The sequence below is a fragment of the Podarcis bocagei genome (genome assembly GCF_964188305.1).
Source record: "Podarcis bocagei genome assembly, chromosome: 12".
Lineage (NCBI taxonomy): Eukaryota > Metazoa > Chordata > Lepidosauria > Squamata > Lacertidae > Podarcis > Podarcis bocagei.
The window spans coordinates 13,675,568-13,698,616 of NC_138137.1; the positions used below are offsets into that span (position 1 = coordinate 13,675,568).

Genomic DNA, 23,049 nt, shown 5'->3' on the forward strand with positions numbered 1-23,049 from the left:
ACAGCCTTGCTGAGAGTGCTCATTTCAACTAATTCACATACCTATAATACAAAGTAGGCACACAGCACCTTTCAAGACAGGTGCCACCTCACTCAAGGTTCTTTCTAGACATCAGGCCCAGCATCAGCACCTGGGATCCTCGTGCGGCGGCCCACTGCCCTGGTGTCTGCTTTTCTTGCCACCCTCCACCAGGACCACTGACCAGGACCTCCAGCACTTGTGCAAGTTGACTGGTGGCCACCCCACCATACTATTTCCTCCACACAATGCCCTTGCGCGGAAGTTGCTCACATGGAGCCCTCCAAGTGTTGTTGAACTTACAATGCCTATCATTCCTGACGGCTGGCTAGGTTGGGTAAGGCTGATGGGCGTTGTAGTCCAACAATATCTGGAGAGCACCACACTAGCTATTCCTGCCATCTAGTTCAATGTGGGAACTGCTGCAGTATGAGGTAATCTCCCCCTGGCAAAATTTAGGGGGGCAGCCATATGAAAGGAGCCCTACTGATTTTGGCAGGCTCTACTTCACTGGAGGTTTTTAAGCAGAGGTTGGATGGCTACCTGTTACGGATGCTTTAGCTGAGATTCCTGCAATGCAGGGGGTTGGACTAGATGACGCTTGGAGCCCCTTCCCATGCTACAGTTCCATGAGTCTATGATTACAGGGGGGGGGGCTTAAACTTGGGACTGGCCCTGCTCAACATAGGTGGTTCCAGACCTCCCTGAAAGAGATTATTTTCCCATGCAATCAAATGTAATTCAAAATTAAAGGAGCAGAAACCGCCGGGAACTCCTCTGTTACCAATCATGGTGCCTTTTCTTTCTTTCTAAGGTGTCACAATTTGAACACAAATTACAAATAGCCTCAGGGCAGTGTACTGAAGCTGATCAGAATAAAACTCAACAAAAATAAACCCTTTGCCTGTTAGGAGCCATTGGGAGCATCATCCATATTAAAGCTGAACTGCTGATTTGCCACCCGTGCTTTACCAATATCCTCTCTGCCAGAGTGACCTTTTCAAGGTTTCTGTTATGCTATGTGATATTCTCCCAATATTACCAATGTATACAGAAGAGCTGCCCATCAAAACCAGTCAACTGGGGCTTTATCAAAGCATTATCTAGAGAGGGACAGAATCAGGCTGAGCAACATTTATAAAATAGAGTAATACAACCTTTAAAGTAAGCCTCCAATGGGTGGTTGCTACATGAGTAGAATACAAATGCAGTTTCCTTTGCATGTCATTTGAGTTAGGAGAATTTGCCAGGAAATTCCCTCTATTCAAATTTATTTCAGGTCCAATAAATAAGATGCCAGTGCAACACACACCAGCTATTCACAACATCATTTTGAAGGTATGAGATACTTTATACTGAGTTGAAGAACTCGGTGTAGTGTGAGTTGAAGAAATAATCTATTGAGCTCACAGAATCACAGAACTGTAGAGTTGGAAGGGACCATAAGGATCGTTTAGTCCAACCCCCTGCAATGCAGGAACCTTTCACCCAAAGTGGGGCTCAAACCCACAACCCTGAGATTAAGAATCTCATGCTCAGCTCAGTTTTGTCAGTTCTGACTGGCAGAAAATTTCAAACCCACTTCCCAGGGTCTTGGGAAATGAGGTACTAGGGACTGAATCTCAAGTCCATCACAAAGGTGTGTCCTATGGGTTACAGTCTGGGCTTTGTCTGAGAGGGCTAAATCATAAGTCCAGATTTGGGAGACATGTTAAGCCAAACCACTAAGCCAGTGTGGTTTAGTTGTTAAGAGCTGTAGACTCGTAATCTGGTGAACCGGGTTCGTGTCTCCGCTCCTCCTCATGCAGCTGCTGAGTGACCTTGGGCTAGTCACACTTCTCTGAAGTCTCTCAGCCCCACTCACCTCACAGAGTGTTTGCTGTGGGGGAGGAAGGGAAAGGAGAATGTTAGCCGCTTTGAGACTCCTTCGGGTAGTGATAAAGCGGGATATCAAACCCAAACTCTTCTTCTTCTTCTTGGCTTTGCTTAGTGCAAAGCAGCCACTATCTCCTCTTTAGAAGCCTACATTTTTGCTCATTTGTGTTTCAGTTAGCACTATGTGCAAATGAGGACAATGTGTTCTACTACAAATGTACACAGAGGGCCAACCAGGACATTGTGCTGCCTGAGGCAGAATAACAAAAGGTGCCCCTCTTCCAAAGTCAAAAATATATAGCATCCAATTATGGCCAAGTTATTTGGCACCTAAGACAGAAAACTCCACAAGTGCCTTGCCCTGAGAAACACAGTTTTGACTGAGACTAGAACTTTATGTCCTCCTCTTGGAGACACTTAGCTCTTGGTATTGACAAATTTATCCTGTACTTCCAATTTGACATGGAACTTGTGTCTTCTTTCAACAATGTAAACTGATGGCATTTACTAAGTTAGGGTGTGTGTGGGGGTGTGTGGGGGTGTGTGTGTGTGTAATGAGGGAGACAGCTTCACCTTACCACTAAGGGCGCTCCATAATGAGGGATCCACCACTGAGAACGTCTTGTTGTGTGTTAGCATGAACATAGTAGCAATATTTGTTCGTGTAAGTATTATTACTATTACTTCGTGATGTTCTGTGTGAGTTTGCGGTTGAGGATTAGAGACAAAGACTTGGAAATAATTTACCCATGTATGCCAGGCATAAGATTAATGGTACTGTTTGAAATTGTGTGTGTGTGTGTGTGTGTGTGTGCGCGCGCGCGCGCGCAATTGACCAAATACTCACAGGCACAAGCACACACGTGCGCACACGCACACACAAAATCTACTTAAATGTTCTTCAATAATTGCTGGCACAGTTCAATAATAATTATGGATAATTTCAGTGAATATACTTTGCTATTTGGGGGAGGATACATTTTGGCTAAAGCAATCTCAATCAGTTTATGGTTAATTCTTCATATTTTCATTTCCTGCCCCTCCCATCATTTGAACTATCCTGCCATGTTACTATGGTAACAACTATTGCCAAGATTTCCCGTAAATGAAAGGGAGGGAAGTGTGAGGGAGGAGAGGCAAAGTAGCCATAAAACTGACGCAGTTCATATGAATACTTGCCCTCGAGGAAATATTATCTCTAAGGCCTGACATACAAACTGCTTCATAAGAGAAAGGCGGATTCATGGCAGGCATGCTAAAATATCTGTATGCTAGACTCTGAACAATTGGATTAAATATTTGATTGCAAAAATATTTGAGGGCATTTCACAATGAATAAGTTGTGACAGATGTAATCATTTTTCCTGCTTTATTTGTATCACATGATTTAATTCCTCCATTAAAAACAAAACAAAACCTCCATATAAAAATCTAGATGAAAGCCTTCTAGTCTGCTCTGTGGAGGGAATGGTTTTGCATGATTAGGTATGCAACCATGTGAGCTTCCACCTGCCATTTGAAATGGTACAGCCCACACATAGACTGGCCACCTTAGTGAGGACTGAGCCATAGAGCCAAGGGGGAAGCAGAAATCATATGAACTGTGACTTAGACAGAACAGCTTGTAAGGCTAGGTTTTCCAATCTTACAGTTATTGAAAGACGCCCCAAGCAGTCTGATAGAATTAGGAAATTGATTATTGAGAAACTGATTGCAATCAAGTTTAACAGAAGTACCGAAGTAATTGCTTGAAAAACATTCTCATTATATGATTGGCTGGCCAACTATTTTAGCAAAAAAAAACACCCAACAAACTTGTTTGTGATGGAAGCCATAATGGAAATGGATCTTTGAAAACATGGGCTTGACCTTTATGAACAAAAGGTAAAAAAAAAAAATCTCCTTGTTTTCCCAGATGGAAGGAAAAAGCTAACATCTGTAGCTTCCAGCACAAAGAGCTGAGCTGTTTTCTACCCACTAATTGCTGCAATTGGTTTGAAGTGCAAGAGGGGACAAGGAAGGAGGAAGGAGATTATATGTAGCCCATCTGCAGCCAACATCTGCCAAGGGGGAATAAGACTGTAGTAAAAAGAGTTTTGGATTGATACAGCTAAATACAGAGAGGTGGGGCTGCTTGATTCAAGGCGGCTAATTAAATGTGACTATTTTAAGCAGCAGCTCTCAGTACATTTACCTGAAGTCTGTTCCCGCAGAATCAGTGAGGTCCAATCGAGAATCTTTCCTTCTTGTACACAGGTAATAAAACTGAAACAAACAACTCCATTCTCTGCCAGTTGCACGCATGACACTCTCTCTGTGTGCATGGACTGTATCACCAAGCTGAGGCTGACTGCTGAGCAGGAGGGGCATGGATATAGACTTGCCAAGCCACAGCCACCAGTATGGGCATGTACCAACTGCATAATCAAGCTAGGATGGTCACTGGAGGCCACTGTGTGTGTGCAGGATCTGTACATAAGCATGTATTATTATATTGTTCCGCACGATTACTATATTTGCTATCCCTCCCATTCCTTTACTGATGCTTAGTCTTCTGGTTGCGCACAAATCGTTTGCATGCCTCTTGATATCTTTTCAGTAAACTGCACTGAAACCACTTTTTGATTGAAACGCGACACACACATTTACTGAAATAATGATGATGACACCTGCAGTGGCGGCCACCCAGCAATAGAGTTGCCTCCACTTTGGGGCTGCAGGGCTCGGGACGTAAACCTAATTTTTGCTCCTGGTATGAATAGGCTGCACAGAAGGCCAAGAGGAGGATCGGGGTCACTGGAGATGAGTTGACAGGAGTTGGGCTGATGTGTGATGGCTTGCCATACTAGGATATGCCTTAGGAGGTGTCTGTGGTTTTACACACAGAATCATAGAATCACAGAACTGTAAAGTTGGAAGGGAACATGAGGGTCATTAAGTCCAACCACCTTCAATGCAGGAATCTTTTGCTCAACGTGAGGCTCAAACCCATGACCCTGAGGTTAAGTGTTTCATGCTCTGCCGACTGAGCTATCCCAGATGAAGACATGCGCACACCCTCCTGGGAAGTGTATTCCAATCATTACTGTTGATAAGTGGGTCAGATAATTGCCACAGCCGAGCCCTGCTGTCTGTGCATACCCAGGAACCTTACTGTGTCCATATGCAAGAAGCACTGTGTTAGTGAGTTCATGATTTTATTTCCATGAAATTGCACCCAGGATTCTAAATTAATGCATTTAGACTAGGAATGGGTGAATCTGGCAATTCTGGTTTTTCTCTGTTTCTAATTTTTCCAATCTTAAATTCAGTTCTCCACATTTCCAGGTCAGTTTTTTGGGTGCAAAGTTGTTGTTTTTTTAATCCCATAAAAATTCATCAGCATGTTAGTGTGCGTTTCTCCTAATGTACTCACATTTTTATATGTAACTTTGCCTAATATACACATTTTTGCAAAGGCACATTCCCTAATGTAATGTATGTTATTTTCACAAATATATGCATTTTTAATGCCTATTATACCTCAGTATATGCATTCCTGTACACATCACTTGGCTGGAATTTCTGCCCCATCCCTAATGTAGACAAAACTCTTCCAAGGAATAGCCCAATTTACTGGAAGCTGGTGGGCTCCAGAAACCAAAAAAGGAAGAAGAGGCTCTCACCCATTTTTCTTTCCTTCAAAATAGGCTTTTGATGAAACATTTGCATCAAGCAGCATGGAGACCTATTTACATCATTCCTTTCAAGGGAAGGATAATTCTGAGAATTTCCCGTCCTGTGTTGCTGAGTACGCTTATTGGTGGAAAGCTGATTGACTGCTGTTATGAAACTTCACCAGCTTTAAAGTCTTTTTTTAAGACTCTTCTCTGTCACCTCTAATTTATTAAAGTTTCATTACAGGAGGAAAAGAATCCTATTGATTTACAGCAGTTTTTAGAGTTATGATTGGAGTGTTCAAATTCACGAACAAGAGAAATGTTCAAGCTGTGCAAAAATATATTGCTTTCCAGAGAAATATTAATAATACATCTGTTGCTGCTGAGATCTTTTATACTTTCGAGAGTGGGGATATAGTTGTAATATGTTTACAAGGATAGCTGATAAAAATCACCTGAGGTGTTTTGTTTTGTTTTAATCATGCTGTAACTTTTAATGTCTAAAGTTCTTTGAGAAGTCCAAAAGCTCTGATAATCATTCAGTTATTTCAGCATATTATCTATGCACCACTCCTCCCCACAGTGCACAAGAGGTCTACAGCCAAGTTTTTCAAAATGTGTTCAGGAAAAGCTATTTATTGGATCATATTGTATTTAGAGAGCTGATATTCCGCTTTCCAAGTGATTTACAAATGGAGATTAAAATGAAATTATTGCAACACAAAACCATTTTGAAAAAGAAAAAAAAGACAAATGAAAGAAAACAGCATAAAGCAAAGCATAAAGCAGGATGAATCCACGAGAAAAATTAAAAGCACCAAGGGGGGAAAATTAACATCAGAATATTATAAGATGAAAAAGGCAGCAGGGTGAAGTGGGTGTCAATCTATTCCAAACATAACATTATACTATACTGCTACTTGTATCAAATGGCTTTCTTAAGAATGGATAACTGACATTCAAAGGTATCTAAATTTGAGAGGAATTTGGTGAAGGTCATACTACATAAAATACTATGGGAAGAGAGTAATTTTCAAGGAAGCAAACGAAACAAAATTCCTTGATTCTGAACTGCTGAGAAATTGGAAACAACATAAAAGTCCAACCAGCCCAAATGGCTCACCATCAATATGAAATGATATAGAGAAAAGTTGGAAGGTTTGAGATTTGGAGGTAATACGTTGTTTAGATATATGGACTTAACAAACCATGGACTGCTGATGGAGAATTAAAACATTAAAGGATGTTTACATCGGGAAAATTCCCAATGGTATGAATATTTTAAAGTAAAATCTTCAGCAAATAATTATCTGAGAATCCATCAGCAGCTAAGAGACCAATGGATTTTGACAAAATACTGATGAATGATAAAGATCACTTGTTGTCAAGGCTATACACCCTGTAAAAATGGAACTGAACCTACTGACAATTCAGAATCTCTCTGAATTCCCGTCTGCAAAATCTAATAATTTCTCTCTGGAACGTGAGTTTCTTGGTTTCAAATAGCTCAAATAACCTTTGCTCAACCAGTTTGCAGATTTGAGGGTCCCTGTCCCCTCTTTCTTTGACTTTTTATGAATTCTTTTGCAAACCATGCTCTAAGGAGCGAAAGGGTCTCATCTCCATTCTTACTAAGATCCTCTTGGATCTTAAATTTGAAACTGGTTGCTCTGCACTTAAAGCCTGGGAGACGGATTGCAATATTACAATCACTGATACTTAGTGGTAACATCTATAGTCTTGTTCCCATTCGAAAGCGACATAAAGGTATGCTGAAACTGATTTATCACTGGCACTTAACACCAGTAAAGCTCAGCTATATTCACAACTCACTATCCCTATTTTGCTGGAGAGGCTGAGGATCTCAGGGGTCATATTTGCCTGTGGTGGGCATATGAAAGAGTAGAGAGCTTTAGGGCTTAATTTTTTTATATCATTGGATAGGTTATCAGCCAAACACTCATTCCTGACTTAGCTCTCCTCTCCACTGGAAAAAACTGCATCCAGTAAAGCATTGTATAAGGAACAGATCTCATATATGTTAATGGCAGCAAGATTATTATATGGTAGGAAGTGGAGGACACAAATGGTACCAACAACAAATGGATGGATTGACAAATGCTGGGCTTTTGCTTTAGTGGCCAAAATGACCCATTTCATAAGGACAAAAGAAAAAAGAGTCAAGGTAGTTCTGAGGGGGGGAATAGAAGCCATTTATTGATCATTGCAAGCTAAAAATTGTTACTTCCACAACTAAGGGAAATTTCAGGTTATGCTGAATGGCCTATTTTGCTATTCTTCAACTTCCTCTTATTATTCAATACCTTAATAATGGTTCATGAATTCTTGATGCCTTCAGCAATGGGAAACTCTTGAGTTTTATCACTGTGCAACTGCACTCACTACATACATAACATTGCCCTCCGCCCCTGCCCAGACAGAAAACGAATCAGAACTTGGAAGAGTGAGGGGAGCCTCACAAATTGGCTAATAGAGAAATGAAAAGCCCTAGGATTTAAAAGGGAGACATAACTTTTCTATAAATCATCTGAGTTGCATGCAATTTATTGGAGACCGGCAGCTTCTAATATTCTATGAACTCTTTCTGAAAGTACAAATAAGATGTGACATGAAGACTTTTGGGAGTGTGTGAATTTCCAACTTCTCTCAAGCACTTCTGCAATGATTCATAGCTCCAAAGGACTCCGGGTATCATGCTGTTTAGTCTTATATTCTTCCAGGCTGAGAAATGCAGTTGAACACTTGTTAGCAGCATGGGAGACCTCCAGGCTGAAAGTGGCAGTGAGATTCAAGTCTATTGAGCTATCTATTAAGAACTGTCACAGCAGATTGCTACAAAGTTTTGCCTGTAATTGCAGTGCATGCTTAAGGCCAGATGTGTTCAGAACTGTATGGAGAAACTTCCAAGTAGGTACCACAGAAAAGTTAGAACTCTAGAGGAATAGCAAATTGTGCACATCAATGCAACCTGTGCAGATTTACTTACTCCGTGTGGATTGACTGAATCACCATACTAATTGAGGTTTTTGGTGGGAAGGAGTGGTGAATATGAGCTGAAGGGGGTGAAGAAATGCAGGATGGCTACATTTTGCAGTGACAACATATATGGGTACTGTAGGACGACAGAAGCTTGCCACAATCTCTGATTAGTTATGCATTGAAATCTGCCTCCTATTATGCTTCCTGATAATGGAGAGGCTTATAAGAGCACTTTCACTGCCATCAAGCCATTACATAGAAAGTAGCTCTCATTCCCCTGCGTACATCACATTTTGTCTATAGAAAAGAGGCACTTCCTACGAACCGTTTCTTATACCCAATAAAAGCTTGGTGCTGGCTACCTGTGTGCTACTGGGCTCGATTAAAGGTGTTGGTAATAGTTTATAGGGGGACGCGGGTGGCGCTGTGGGTTAAACCACAGAGCCTAGGACTTGCCGATCAGAAGGTCATGACGGGGTGAGCTCCCGTTGCTCGGTCCCTGCTCCTGCCAACCTAGCAGTTCGAAAGCACATCAAAGTGCAAGTAGATAAATAGGTACCGCTCTGGCGGGAAGGTAAACGGCGTTTCTGTGTGCTGCTCTGTTTTGCCAGAAGCGGCTTAGTCATGCTGGCCACATGACCTGGAAGCTGTACGCCGGCTCCCTCAGCCAATAAAGCGAGATGAGCGCCGCAACCCCAGAGTCGGTCACGACTGGACCTAATGGTCAGGGGTCCCTTTACCTTTACCTTTAATAGTTTATAAACCCCAAATGAGTCAGGGTCCAAACATCTGAAGGAGCACATACTCCAGTGCCAGCCAATTCAATTCTTAAGATTGGCGGGTAAGTGGGTGGGCTTTGCTTGTGGTCACTGCCAGGATTCATGGAGTTGGGAAGTTCAGAAAGGTCCATGTGGTGGGGCCTCTTGGAATTATCCCCCCCCCCCCGAGGTGTGTCTGTCTTTCACATTGCTCCTTTTCAGACGTCAACCAAATATATTTTTATTTACCCAGGGTTTTACAGTTTGATACTGTGATAATGAGGGGTTCAATCCACAGCAGCAATGCGACTTGATGTTTTAGTGATTTATTATTTAATTTCTTAGCTTGGATGTGCATATATAGATATATGATATATTTTGCTTTGGTGCTTGTTGTATATCATCCATTGCTCCTTTAGAGAAAGGGCAGTTCACAAGCACCCTAAATAAATACTCTAAATAAAAGCCAGGTGCCACAGATGTCAGTGGCTAATGGCATATTTACAGTGATGCTTAAATCCATTTCCCCCCATTTCCTACATACATTATTCAGTAATCACATAGGCTGGAATATACATTCATTTTTAAAATAGCTCTCCTTCACTTCTGATTCTGAGCTGACAGCATTCACACATGCAGTGGGAGAGAGGTTGAAAGACACTTTTAGTGCCATGTATGAAAATAGGCTACTGCATATGTAAATCTTCTATTAGATGATGAACTTGTACTAATATGTCTGGCATAGGATGAACTCATTGTACTGCTTTGGTTCCCAGCATAAGGAATCTGCCTTGGCAAATTGCAAGTGTATGGAGGATATGCATTAAAGAAAGCTACCCTTTCTCATTAATCTTGAAAGAGCTTTCATTTGGCTCTTTTTATAAACGTGTCAGAATGAGCATAAAAGTGAAGATGCCTTCTGTCAAGATACTATCATGCTGAGAACCGTGGGCAAATGCAAGGATTTGCCTGTCTGCTCACAAGACCAGCCAATGCCATCATGTAGGAGTCAATCAGCTTTTAATGCTAAACTTAATGACACGGTCTTAAAACATGGTATACAAATCTATACTCTCAGCCCCTTTTTAATAGCCTATGCCTGTGCATTTTTGGCTAGGTTGCAAAACTTCCCAAATGTATCTGTGGTTTTAGAGTGACATTGAATGCAATTCACCACCATTAATTCTATTTTAGCAAAGGAGTTTTGCCACTGCTTGCTGCACCATAAGTCAGGTTTGATGGTTTGGGGTACAATACAGAGTTAGGGAAGTCTCTGCTGTGCAGAGCAAAACAAATACAAATTGTAAAGGCCTGCCTATATGTATTTATGCAACCTTTCGCCTGCTCATTTTGCACACACATGGATATGATACCCTTAATGTTACACCCCATTCTGGATGAATATGATACAATAACGCCAGTTTAAAGTTGGAATCAGCACAACATCTTTGCCCTGTCTGCATCTGCTTTGGAAGTGTTTTTAAAATGTTTTTGATGTATTGTCACTTCTTTTCTTTTTTTTGCCACCCTGGGCAGCTTTGAGATATAAATTTAATAACCAAACCAACCAACAGCACATGTGGTACAGAGAAAGGCATCAGCCAGACTGAAGTTGTGTCAATATCGTGGAATTAGTGTGCATGTGGGTCACACAGATCCATTCCTTTCTGTGTCTGCATTTGTATACGTTTGTCTATACAAAAGCACTTTACATTTCTTTTGTCTCTGATACTTATACACTGACATTTCCCACTGGGTAGTGTTTGCTGGGAAGTTACCACATGGTTGTGTGTTGCCCCTTTCTTCTCAATCACTAGTTTCACACTCTCAGTTACCCTCCATTAACTTTTCCCTTATGGGGCATGCACACAAGTATTTCCTTGTTGACAGTCTGGGGGTGCGATGCAGGGTTGGGGAAATAGCTGCTGAGCAAAACAAAAAAACAAACATGTGAGGAGACATGTGGAAGCTACACTATGACCAGCATAGATCTCTCATGTTCCTCAATTTGGAAACAATGACCAGATAATATCCACACATTTGAACAAACAGAGTTCAACCGTGTATTTATGGCAGTAAAATTAATGGGGGAGGGGACCTTTTGCCAAGAAAGGGAAGAAATGGTACTCAAAATGGAAACATTTATGGGAAATGCAACATGCTTGATTCATATATATGAATTGTCTCCTTCTCCAGAGGCAAAGAAATCTGAGACAATATCCTTCAGAATCATCACAAGTGCTGTATTCTTTGTCCATGCAGAAGGTGATACACCAAAATGCACTGGGCATTTTGCATTTCCTGTAAATGTTTCCACTTTGAACATTCTTTCAAGGCCTTGTCTCCTTCTAGGGTCTTTCAGCCCTCTTGGTGCTGCCACCTCCTTTTTCTTCTCAGAAAATCTGTTATAAACACTGCAGTGCGTTAAATGGGGATGAATGAATATTCCAATTACAGTTTCATTCAGTTTCTCCTTTCTCCCAACCTAAATTCAGTTCTCCACACTTTTTTCAGCTATTTGCATTATAAAAAAGTCCTCATGAAAATTCATCAGCATTTTATTAATCATTTCTCCAAATATACACATTTTTGTACGCAGTTTTACGCATTTCTGCAAGCAATTTATGCAAATATCATGCATTTTGGCATGCTGTTTTAAAAAATGTATGGCGAGGGTTGCACTCTATCCCCTAATATATGCTAACACATTCTTTGGTTGAAGAACTGCATCACAAATTTGGGGAAAGTATAAATTTAGAAAGATAACTGTGACTGGTTCACATGTGCGTTCAAAATGTGTGGATAAAGTAGCTTCTCATTAAAATTCAAACAAAATAAAATTTATCCCCATCCCTAGTTACAAAGAACAAGCTTTGAAGTCAGTTATACGTGCAATTATCCAAACTCCAAATATTATGCTCATTGGCTTTGAGGAATAGAAAACTGTTATGCATTACACATGCCTGCTTGAAATTCAAAGAATTGGTGTCTTAAGAAGTGTATACGTTTGACAAGAGGAGGCATGCCCAGTTTCACTGAAGTCTAACGGTTACATTCTGCCATCAATTATGTATGCGCAAATCGTACTGACTTCAGCAAGGCTTATGCATGTGTCACTAAGCACAGGAATGCAGCCTTCTGCATTACTTAAAAACACTATTTGACATGATCAAAGAAATCTGAAAACGCAACTGGATTTCTGCTATGGAACTGGTTCATGCACAGAGGAATATGAAAGCAATGCTGATTGGGAGAAAAACATCAACAACCAACTTTTCCAGATAGGAAGAGGAACATCCTGCTGTTTTCTATGAGCGGACTGTCACCAAGTCATATAACTCATTCCTTATTGTTTCCTTCTAAGCTAGCTAGATCCAAAGGAGCTTTGGATGTGGAAATACAGCACTCCCAGAGGCAGATTCAAATTTAAAGTAAAGCAGACAGAATAAATAGTGAAGATGTCACCACTCATGATGTTTTTTGCCTAGCGTTATATTTTCCTCTCAAACAGAAAGTGACATCCTTTGCTTTTTGAATATCAAAAACTCCAAAAAAATTTATCAAACAAATGTGTTGCCGAATGGTCTACATTTATTACTGCTATGATTGTGTATTCTAAATATAGAAAAACTAAGGAGCTTTCAGCTTGGCCTACAAGAAAAACTAAATTCAGTGAGCAGCTCATATTATGGAAATACATTATCCATGTAACGGCTAATAATAATTGCTCCCTCCCTAGTGGCTTTTCTCTACAGAAGAAAATATATTGTTGCGCACCATCCCAATCTTTGAGTGATGCAAGATTCCAGGGGATCCAGGTGCGTACCCAGGGTTTGGGTTTCCTTTGAGAATGAGGCACAGCGGAGACTGTGGTGTCTTTATGATATATGGTTTATTTACACATACAGTGGTACCTCAGTTTAAGAACAGCCCTGCTTATGAACGATTCAGTTGAGGAACTCCACAAAACTGGAAGTAGTGTCCCGGTTTGCAAACTTTCCCTCGGTCTAAGAATGGAAGCCGAACAGTGGAAGGGCACCGGCAGTGGGAGACCACATTAGGGAAAGTGTGCCTCGGTTTAAGAACGGTTTCGGTTTAAGAACGGACTTCCAGAACGGATTAAGTTTGTAAACCAAGGTACCACTGTATATACAACCTGAGCCTATGATGGAGAGGTTAACAGCATTAACACCCCAAAGGGTATTGTTTCTCCCATAGCCACAGCCTTGGATTCAAACAGATATCAAACATTGCTGTCTCTCTGTTTTCTCCCAGTTTACTGCTTTACATCTAGGTCCCATGGCTGCAAAACTGTACTCCAAATGCTGGCTTTGTCTGTTGAGGCTCTTGCACTGAGCGCCTTAATCCCCCACCACATCACCAAGAACCTACTTTGACTATTTCCAGGAATAAGAAGACTTGATTAGCTTTTAGCACTTGCTCCAGGGATTAGAAGGGTCTGGCATATAACATCGCAAACTCATAACAATAAAGACCCACAGGGCGGGGGGGGGGGGGCAAAGCAATTTCACAGGAGTAATGCTTAATTGTTAAACTTCAAGAGGAGAAAGGTTTAAGCAGCTCCTTCCCTTGTCTGCAATCATGGCCTCCTTGGCTATATGTTGTTTTGTTTTTTAAAGCCAGTGAAACACTGGATTGGAGTGAGACATTGAACTGGATTGGTTATTAGTATGAAGGGGGAATCACATGATTACCGGTGCCATTGCTGGTGTTGGACATGCTGTGTGGGACTGCCTTCAGTCATTCACTTATTACTATAGTCATCCACAGTGAAGAAGCCTGCATGCAATCAATGTGGACATCTAAGTGAGGCCATTCCTCCCTTCAGTAACTGTGTGATGCCTCCTTAATGCAACTAACATATAGATTCAGAAATGAGAGAATGATTTCACTGTTTTAAGAATATTTTAACTGTAACTGTTTTAGATGCTTTAAACTATAACTGTTTTGTGAATGTTTTCACTGTTTTTAGATTTTTAAATTTGATTTTAGATTTGATAAAGGTGTGTTTGCCATCTTGGGGTCCTTCAGTAGGAAAGGCAGGATATAAGTTCAATAAATAATAATAATGAAAGTGCATAACTTAGTTGAACTTAATTCTCATTTAAATTAATGGAATGTAAGTCATGACTAGCTTTTCCCATTGATTTCAATAGGAGCTAAGTCAGCTATCCTAGCTGCAATCCTATTTACCTTTTCTGAAAACAAGTCTAGCAGAAACTTAGTGGGGCTTACTTCTGAGTAGATCCAACCCACTATGCGAAGCTTTGCCCACAAACACCTCACACTGCACAACTGTTTAGTTCTGCTTAACTCCAAAGAACCTGGATGGGAGCTTAATTTCACAGTCACTTAAAGTCCCCTCCCCCCAAAATATTCACTATTATACATTCAGTTTCAGCCACCCATGGAGAAAGAAAGCACAACAAACATCTATACTGAATTATTATGGTTCAAGCTGCAGGGCTTAATCACCATATTAGGGGTGTGTTGTTTTTTAAACTCTCCTTACAAAGCCAGCCGCTTAATGAAAGTAGCAAATGTAGCATAATATGTGTCTGGTGGCAAATGAAGGAAAGCTGTAGACACATGTTCACTTTAATTGACGCTTATCAACAAAAGCCCTTGTAGTGGTTTCAAGATGTTAATCAATGTACCTATTTTGAAATCTTGTTTTCCTTCTCCCCATTCTTCTTATTTATGCATGGAATGTATATCTACCAGAGAAATGTTGAAAATGCAATGTACAACTCCTATTCTATGCATGCTTACTGAGGATTAAGAATAACAGCCTAACTCCACATAAGAGTTCATAGATGCATTCTTTTTAATGATAATAATAACACCAACAACACCAACAACAACAATAATAATATAAAATTTAGTTACCATTTGATAGCTACAACAGAGCCCTGCCACCCTATCTACTGTTAGGCTTCAAACTAGAAATGTGCATGGCTGGGAGGGCACTGATGTTAGAATTCCTGCTCCATGATTGCAGTCATGGGATTTTTGTCTATCACATGACGGTGTATGCTTTGACTCCACAGAGTGGGAAGTGACAGAGACAGGATGTTTGCGTTACTGTGTTCCGTGAAGTGGGACTATTGTCCTTTGTTCTTTCTCTTTGCTGTCTGATGCTAGAGAGAGAGGGAGTCATGTTGCAGTGCTCTGTGCATGTTTATATGTAAATAAAGTAGATTAGCCAAAATGCTGAGTTGCTGAGGTCTGTTATGCAAGCTGCGAAGACTCGGCGGATCCCTAAGTGTACCAGATCCCTAAGTGTGTTGGCATCAGTCACTGTGATGTTCGGGCTGAAGAAAGCTTTTGAAGCTCCTGAACGAACGACCAGGAGGGAGAGAACATGCCAGTTGGGCATGTGTCTCTGCCAGGGTCCTACTCGAGTATAGGACGAGCTCCTGACAACTGGATGCAGGGAAACCCTACCATTAGGCAAAATGAGGCATCTGCCTCATGTGGCCGGTGCTGGGGGGCAACAGCTGCAACTCCTAGCTGTTCTTCCTGAATGCCCCTCCCCACCATTCCTCTCTGTTGTGACCTTGCCTTTTATGTAGTGAAAGATGCTCTCCTTTCAGTAACGTTGAATTAAAATTTGGTTGCCAGTTCAGCTGGCTACTGTACATGGAATGGTAGAGGGACATGTGTCTCCTTCCCTTCCCCTGATCGAGAGCAGAGGGGTCAATTGTAGGGTGTGCCTTTGCAAGCAGATTCTCTGCAGGGAAGCCACTTGCAAAGGAGCAACCTGAAAGTGTGATGGCTCCACAGCTGGTGCACACAGGCATCAATCCTGTGTGAGGTACCCGTTCAGGGATGGAGTGCCAGGAAGGAGGGAGTACCAGGTGGTTGTGGGCTTCTACCTTCTCCCAGGAAGACACAGTCAAGTTGGTCTGAGCCTCTACATGGGGTTTTCCCAAACACTGCCTGCTTTTCCTTCCTGCCTGATGCCCCACCCCCAGAGCCTTGGGTCCTTATGGGCCATGCATCCTGACCAACAGCAATCCATGGATTTCTCTACCCAACTTGGCCAATGCCAAAATCCCTGTGAATAGGTCCAATTTTAAGCTAGGGGCATGGACCTGGAGCGAATCTGGTGCACAGCCATATTGGATGGAGTTATAGGAAGACTATATAGATGTCCCGTTGTGGCCCATTGTAATGCTCTCATGAACCCATGTGTATTCCTGCAGATCAGTAGGAGGTGAGGCAGGTACGTGGTAAATTTATGAGAATCTTTCATGGAAGAATGCTGTGACACCATCCTGAAACTTGCTCTCACTCAGCAGAAAGATCAAGCCTACATTTCTCACTGAAATTTCTCCTCCACTCTGATAGCAGCATTTTCACTGGGACTCTGGCATCGTTTAACATTACATGTTGATCCAATGGGTCTCGGCTTCCCTATAAATGTGGCCAAGATCACGGGCTAGGGTGATATCTTTATAGCTGTTATTTTATGTGAACTAGTAACCAGTTTTAGAAAACCCAGTAAACATTTTTACTACCAGAGAGAGAGAGAGAGAGAGAGAGAGAGAGAGAGAGAGAGAGAGAGAGACTATGTTTCACAGAGCAACATTAAGCCAGCTTCCTTGAGGATTAAAGTTCCAGAATAAAAACCTTCTAACCCTATTCATGTCTAATATGTTCTTACTCTTTATGAATGGTAACTGGAGTGTGTGAAAAGCAATTGGAACAAGCCCATTAAAGTAGAAAGTCTGCCTAGCAGGCATAAACAAACTAGTTTATTGGAAATTAAACAGACATATAGATCATCTCTTTGCTGTAAGGGACAAAGAACACTTTTACAATAGCTCCAAACAAATATACTGCACAGATTCTTCTCCCCGCTCCCCAACTAGCTTTAGTGATAGAATGAAACAATTCTGCTCCATTGTACAGATAGTACAAAAAAATTAGCTTGTTCATTCACTCAACCTGCGCTGGAATTCACATTTTTGAAAAAGTTGTATTTTAATAACAAGTTGCGCCACTTTCACTGTTTATATGACAACACATCAGTACTTTTTTTTGTCACTGAAATCCCTGAGAGGATCTCTGCATTTTTTATCTCTTTTCTGTTCTTGAAAAGCTTATACACTAAAAGCCCAAAGCAAATCTTGCAATCAGGGACATTGACAGAAAGGGCTGACACATCTTTTATATTCTGCTTCCAATACTTTTTAGAAACCTAGAAGCTTGTTCTCAAAAGCCATGCAAAAATCAATGAATGTTTCAGTCTGTGACTTACATCTGCATAATACACATCATTTGCAATATGCATCACCACATGACAACAACCTGCTTCTACTTGGTTGACAGTTTTGCAGGCTTACCCACCAAAAAGCAAAGCAAGCTAAAAGGGACTGCCAGAATCGAGGAGCTGCTGGGTGATCCATGGTTTATCTCTGCTTTTTGATCTCCTACCAGTGCAACCCCTACCATGTCTACTCAGAGTGAGTCCCACTGAATTCATTGGGGCTTTCTCCCAGGTAAATGGCACTACAATTGCAGCACTATATTGCTATCCCTGCCCTAACCTGCCAACTGCATGCATGCATGCATCAGCTGAAGTAGATTCTGGCTTATGAATGCAAAGACTAAGATTCATTAATCTTTGTTTTTTGTAGCCTGTGTATCCGAAGTACATTTGGGAAAAGGCTGAAGCTCAGTGGTAGAGCATCTGCTTTGGAAGTAGACTGTCCCACTTTCAATTCCTGGCATCTCCAAGAATGTCTCCTATTTGAAGTCAAGGAAGAAGCCTCTGCTAGTCAGGTAATACTGAGCAAGGTGAACCAATAAAGCAGCTTGCTATGCTCAGATGAAGTCAATTACATCAGTAATAATAATATACTAATCACTTATGTGCAGATGAAGTAAATTTTAGGTGCATTATAGAAAGTACTGCATTCACCAGTGCTTGAATTAGCATTAGCTTGGGATGTAATATTTTCATTAGCTCAAACTCTATTAAATTATCTTGTGCTGATGAATATAACAGTAAATAGAAAAACATCTTAATCTGTGCTACTTTCATAAATGGGTTGGGAATGACCCTCGTAAGCTAACTTGAAATCCTCTTTTTGGATATGATTTTCAACCTCTCTTGCAAACAGATGAGTATGTATCTATTCAGACTGTGTGAATTATGAACATGTGAAAATAACTTTCAGCCATACCATAGCTCCATAAATATATAATCCCTAAATAGACTACTGCTGACTAGAAACATTCCATCACTATGTAAAAAATGAACACAAAAGAATTCCTAATAACCATAGCAGTTAAAACACCTAATAACTTTTAATGGAATTAGATAGCATGGCATGTAGCTTGCAGAAAGTAATTTGATGACATGAATCAAGGTTTGGATATAAAACATTTATCAACAGATAAAACCTACTAAACTAAAGGAACTGAGTACATATTTATCCCCTTTAATTTTACTTTATTTAGCAGCTCTAAAGCTAAACAAATTCTTCATTTGCAAACATGCAAGTACAGCTACTATGACAACAATAAAACTAGTGGATTATATCTGAGAGTTCAGGGTCAAAAAACAAGTCCTGCATGGAACAAAGAGACACCTTAAAATTAGAAATGTCAAAGAAGTTAATATTATTAGAAATACGAATTTGGAGAACTGCTAAATAGGTGATATAATGAAATTCAGTTAGAGGGGATTTGAGGAAGTCAGTTATCAATGTAATGAAATTAGGATTTGGAAGTAATAATTCTGTTTTTCTTTGTTTTTGTGTATGATTCTATGATTCTATGATTCTATGATTCTTTTCTCTTGTATCTTTTTTATGTGATAAGTGTGAAAACCAAAATTCTTTTTTTTTTTGAAAAAAATAATAAAATAAAATTAGAAATGTGACCTGATGTACAGCTGCTACAAAAAGTAAGAAATACACATCTGGCTCTTTCTCCCCCATCATAACATCTGGTAGAATTTACCTGCATCCTATTGTGTTTTCAGGCCCCATTCCTATCTTCCTCGGAGGAAAACTCATGGGAGGTGGAGACAACTTTTGGGGAAGTTGCTGTTCTCAGCTCTCAGACCCAAACTGGAGAATGTATTATGTACTGCCATCTTCCTCAGACTCAAGACAATGCTCTTAATAATGCCCCATCACTTCCATGCTGCAGGAACCAATGACTGCGCCACCATTCTGCTGAATCAACAGTTCTATACAGCACAGAAGGAAATGCTCTAGTCAGAATCTTAAGACACTCCTCTGTCCAGGAAATGGATGTGACTCCACCTTTCCTGATGGCACCTTGTTTGTAAGTGCCTGTGCCAAAGACCACTCACCACCTCAACCTCAACCCTTGCTGGGACCGGACACCTATGCCTGGCATTATACTGCCTCCCCTTTTTATCACTGAGAACGAGGGGGGGAGAAAACATCAGCACACAGTTACGTTCTAAACACTATGGAGGAGCTGGGAATTACGATTTGCAGCCGCAGTTTTATTTATTTTATATATACCCCTTAATCATCAAAACCTCTAAGCAGTTATCAGAGGCATTCATGCATTTGGCAGCATCCAGGCATTTAGCAACATGGCTAGGTTGTCCCAAGTAGTTCAGACAACTGCTATAAGAGATATCCAACTCTAAGACACATGGAGGCATCCATTTGCTATCACCACTAGCTTGCCCTTAAAAGAACACAATTTAACAGCTTAACCCCGAGCCCAAGAAAGGGGAAGAAAGGGATAAGGTAGGTTGTGTGAGATGAACAATGGAAGGAAAAATACAATAAATTTTGATGAACATTAAGAGGGGGGAGAAGGGGGGTGGCAAGAGTAGTATTACTCATATCCAAAGTAAGTACACCTAAAATAGAGAGAGTATATCAAAGTATTCAGATGACTGTCTACTTACTAAGCAGTTGGCAATAGAGGACTTGTAAACTTCTCTTCATGGTATCATCTGCTCCAGGTTGTCCTGCAGTTTATTCATGATTCTGTCTAGGAGATGATGAAGAAGGACAGGATATGAATAAGTTTGTTTGTTTGTTGTTTGCTTTTGTGTTTGTTTGTTAAGGAGCTATCCTGGTCTATGTGGCCTCTGTGGCCTTCCAAGCAGCTAAAAAAACATAATCAGAAATTGTCGAAATAGGTTGCAGAGTCCCTGTCTCGTACTTGGTTGACCAAGTTGCCAACTGTGAGTTTTTTAAAAATAAGGTATGTGAATTAAAACGAAGCAGACAACTGAGTATTTCTGCTGCTGGGTCTCTTTATTATACAGATTGGGAGCCATTCATCAAGGGTGTTGATTGTGAGATGGGTGCTCCTCATGCATGCACATTTTTTGGCAATGCTGGTATAAAAATGCCAGCCCACATCTGCAAGACCACATATCCCCCACCCTTGCACGATTTTCATAACCATCTGTCTGATGTTTCTTACAGAGAATTAGTATCACCACTCCTCCCACCCACCCAGTAATTTTAGTAGTTGGCATGCACCCAACCAATTCATAATGATCTCTGAGCAGTTCCAGGAGGCACCCAAGAAATATATAACAAAGGTTATAGGTGACTGTTGTGTTCAGATCCTTATCACCAAAACACATGGATCCAAAGAAGCATTACATTAGTTTCATGAAGCCACAGGGGTTTTAAGACGTATTTTTACTGGGGGGAAAACCTGCTTCTGAAACCAAGGGAAATTTGAAAAACAGTTTGGAGGCAGCTAAATAAAGCAGGGTGGCGGTGTTTCTGTGTGTCAAACATTTCACTGGAATCTGTGTAAGCCTATGCAGGTCTTTGAATCCTAGCCGTTATCTTTTGTCATTGCAACCAGATCCAGAAAGCCTCCACCAGCATCTATCAAAGAGCTTTACTGCAGAGCCTGCCACTTCAGGCTGAAGAGCCAACTCTTGAAAAAAAAAAAGTTAACAATCTTTAGGTACTTGATACCTTTTATTTCTCATAAGAACTTCTCTCCCTGTCTTCCAACTCAAGGCATTTGCAAGCTATTCCAATGCACTCCACTATAATTCCTTCGGAGCTTATTTAAGAGATGATCTTGAAGGCATCTGCACTGCAAGCCAAACCAATAAACAGCACTCCGCCACTGATTAAATGCCAGGAGTTTATGAAAGCAGGAGGACCAAATTTGATTTGTAGATGGAAGTCTCCTAGGATTGCCACTTTTATTAGCTCCATTTGCCTGTGGAAGAGGCAAGACATTCACTTATGCTATCACTTTACAGCTATTTATACACATGGTGACAAAGAATACTCTCATTTGGATATCTCCCTTCTCTCTTTCTGCTCTCAATTTCATTTTAAAACTGGCTGTGAATGTGAAAATGGTTCAATATTTCCTTAAGGGAAGACACCATTTTCACTTAAATAAAATAATATTTACTTATGTTCCATTGATCTTGTGCATAAAGTGAGTTATCCTGAAGGTAAATAGTTTCAAAGAAGGGCTTTTAAATATTAAGAGAGCAACCCAAAGTTCCTGAGGAGGTCTGCTGAGGAGCAGTTAGACATTGTAGACCTTCCCCTCCATTAGCAGAAAGGGAAGTCCACAAACGGAAGTGGTCCATTTGAGTCCTTTTCGCAGAGGATGAAACCTCTGCCATCGTTCCCACCACCTCATAGATGTATTTCAATATGAATTTTCATTCAGATTTTTTTTAAGAAATGCAAATGAATGCAAAACCAGGACTTAACAGGCTTATGAACATGTGAAGCTGACACAGACTGGAAGTAGACTGCTCAATCCATCAGATCCATCCTGACTCAGATCCTATGTGTACTGGGGTGCATATGCATAGTCCCTGTGCAGGAATTCCTATTCATGTACAGAAAGAAGGGGCAGAGCTCACCCCCCCCATATATATATTTCTTCACAAGCAACCCTGTTTACGGAAGTTTTTAATGTTTGATGTTTTATTCTGTTTTTAATCTGCTGGGAGCCATCCAGAGTGGCTGGGGTGGTCCAGCCAGATGGGCGGGGTATTAATAATGATGATGATGATGATGATGATGATGATGATGTCATCTAAGAGATTTATTCCACCACTGACGTGGTCTGTCCACATCAAGCTGGCTTTAAAGGCAGGGGTGGGAGGCATTTTTCAGCCTGAGGGCCACCATTTCCTTCTAGGGTACCTTCTGGGGGTGGCCTGTGGGGCAGACCAATGAATATGAACCTTTGTACAATGAACCTTTGTACAGCAGACTAGATGATTCACAGACGCACATGCCTCTCTGCCCTCCATCGAGGCAGTTTAGAAGTATGAGCAAGGTCCAAGGCCACATTCTACCTAGGCAAAACACTCAACAAGGATACAAAGAAGACCCAGTGGAGTAGGCTTGCCATATTTCAAAAAGTAAAAAATCCAGACATCCCCAAAATTGTTGATTTTTTTAAAGGGAAAAGTTAACCCTTATGTGTAATAATGCAGCTAGCTACCATAACTAGCGCACCTCTGGCCACTGCTGCCCTGCTTTCTGTGGCTCCCCTTCAAACCTGCTCTTCCTTCCCACCGCTGCCTACAAGGAGCCTGCCTAGCCTCCTGCAACCATAGCATCACCTCCAGCCAAGAGTGGGGGGTAGGGGGAGCCTATTCCGCTAGGGCCAAAGGCCACCCAACCTCCCTGGATCACAGAGTTCATGGAGAGTGAAAGCGATGCTTTCGCTTCCAATTTCCGGAATAACACACACACACACAC

The 23,049-nt window shown here is 41.1% G+C and overlaps 1 protein-coding gene across 1 annotated transcript in view; it reads right to left on the reverse strand.

Moving 5' to 3' along the window:
* Positions 1-23,049, reverse strand: part of TMEM108 (transmembrane protein 108) — a 193,006-nt gene that overhangs the window by 78,020 nt on the left and 91,937 nt on the right. Inside the window, exon 3 of the mRNA XM_081164750.1 lies at positions 20,241-20,326. Within this exon, the coding sequence (XP_081020876.1) occupies positions 20,241-20,280 (40 nt within the window). The 5' untranslated portion in view covers positions 20,281-20,326. The remainder of the gene's footprint in view (positions 1-20,240; positions 20,327-23,049) is intronic.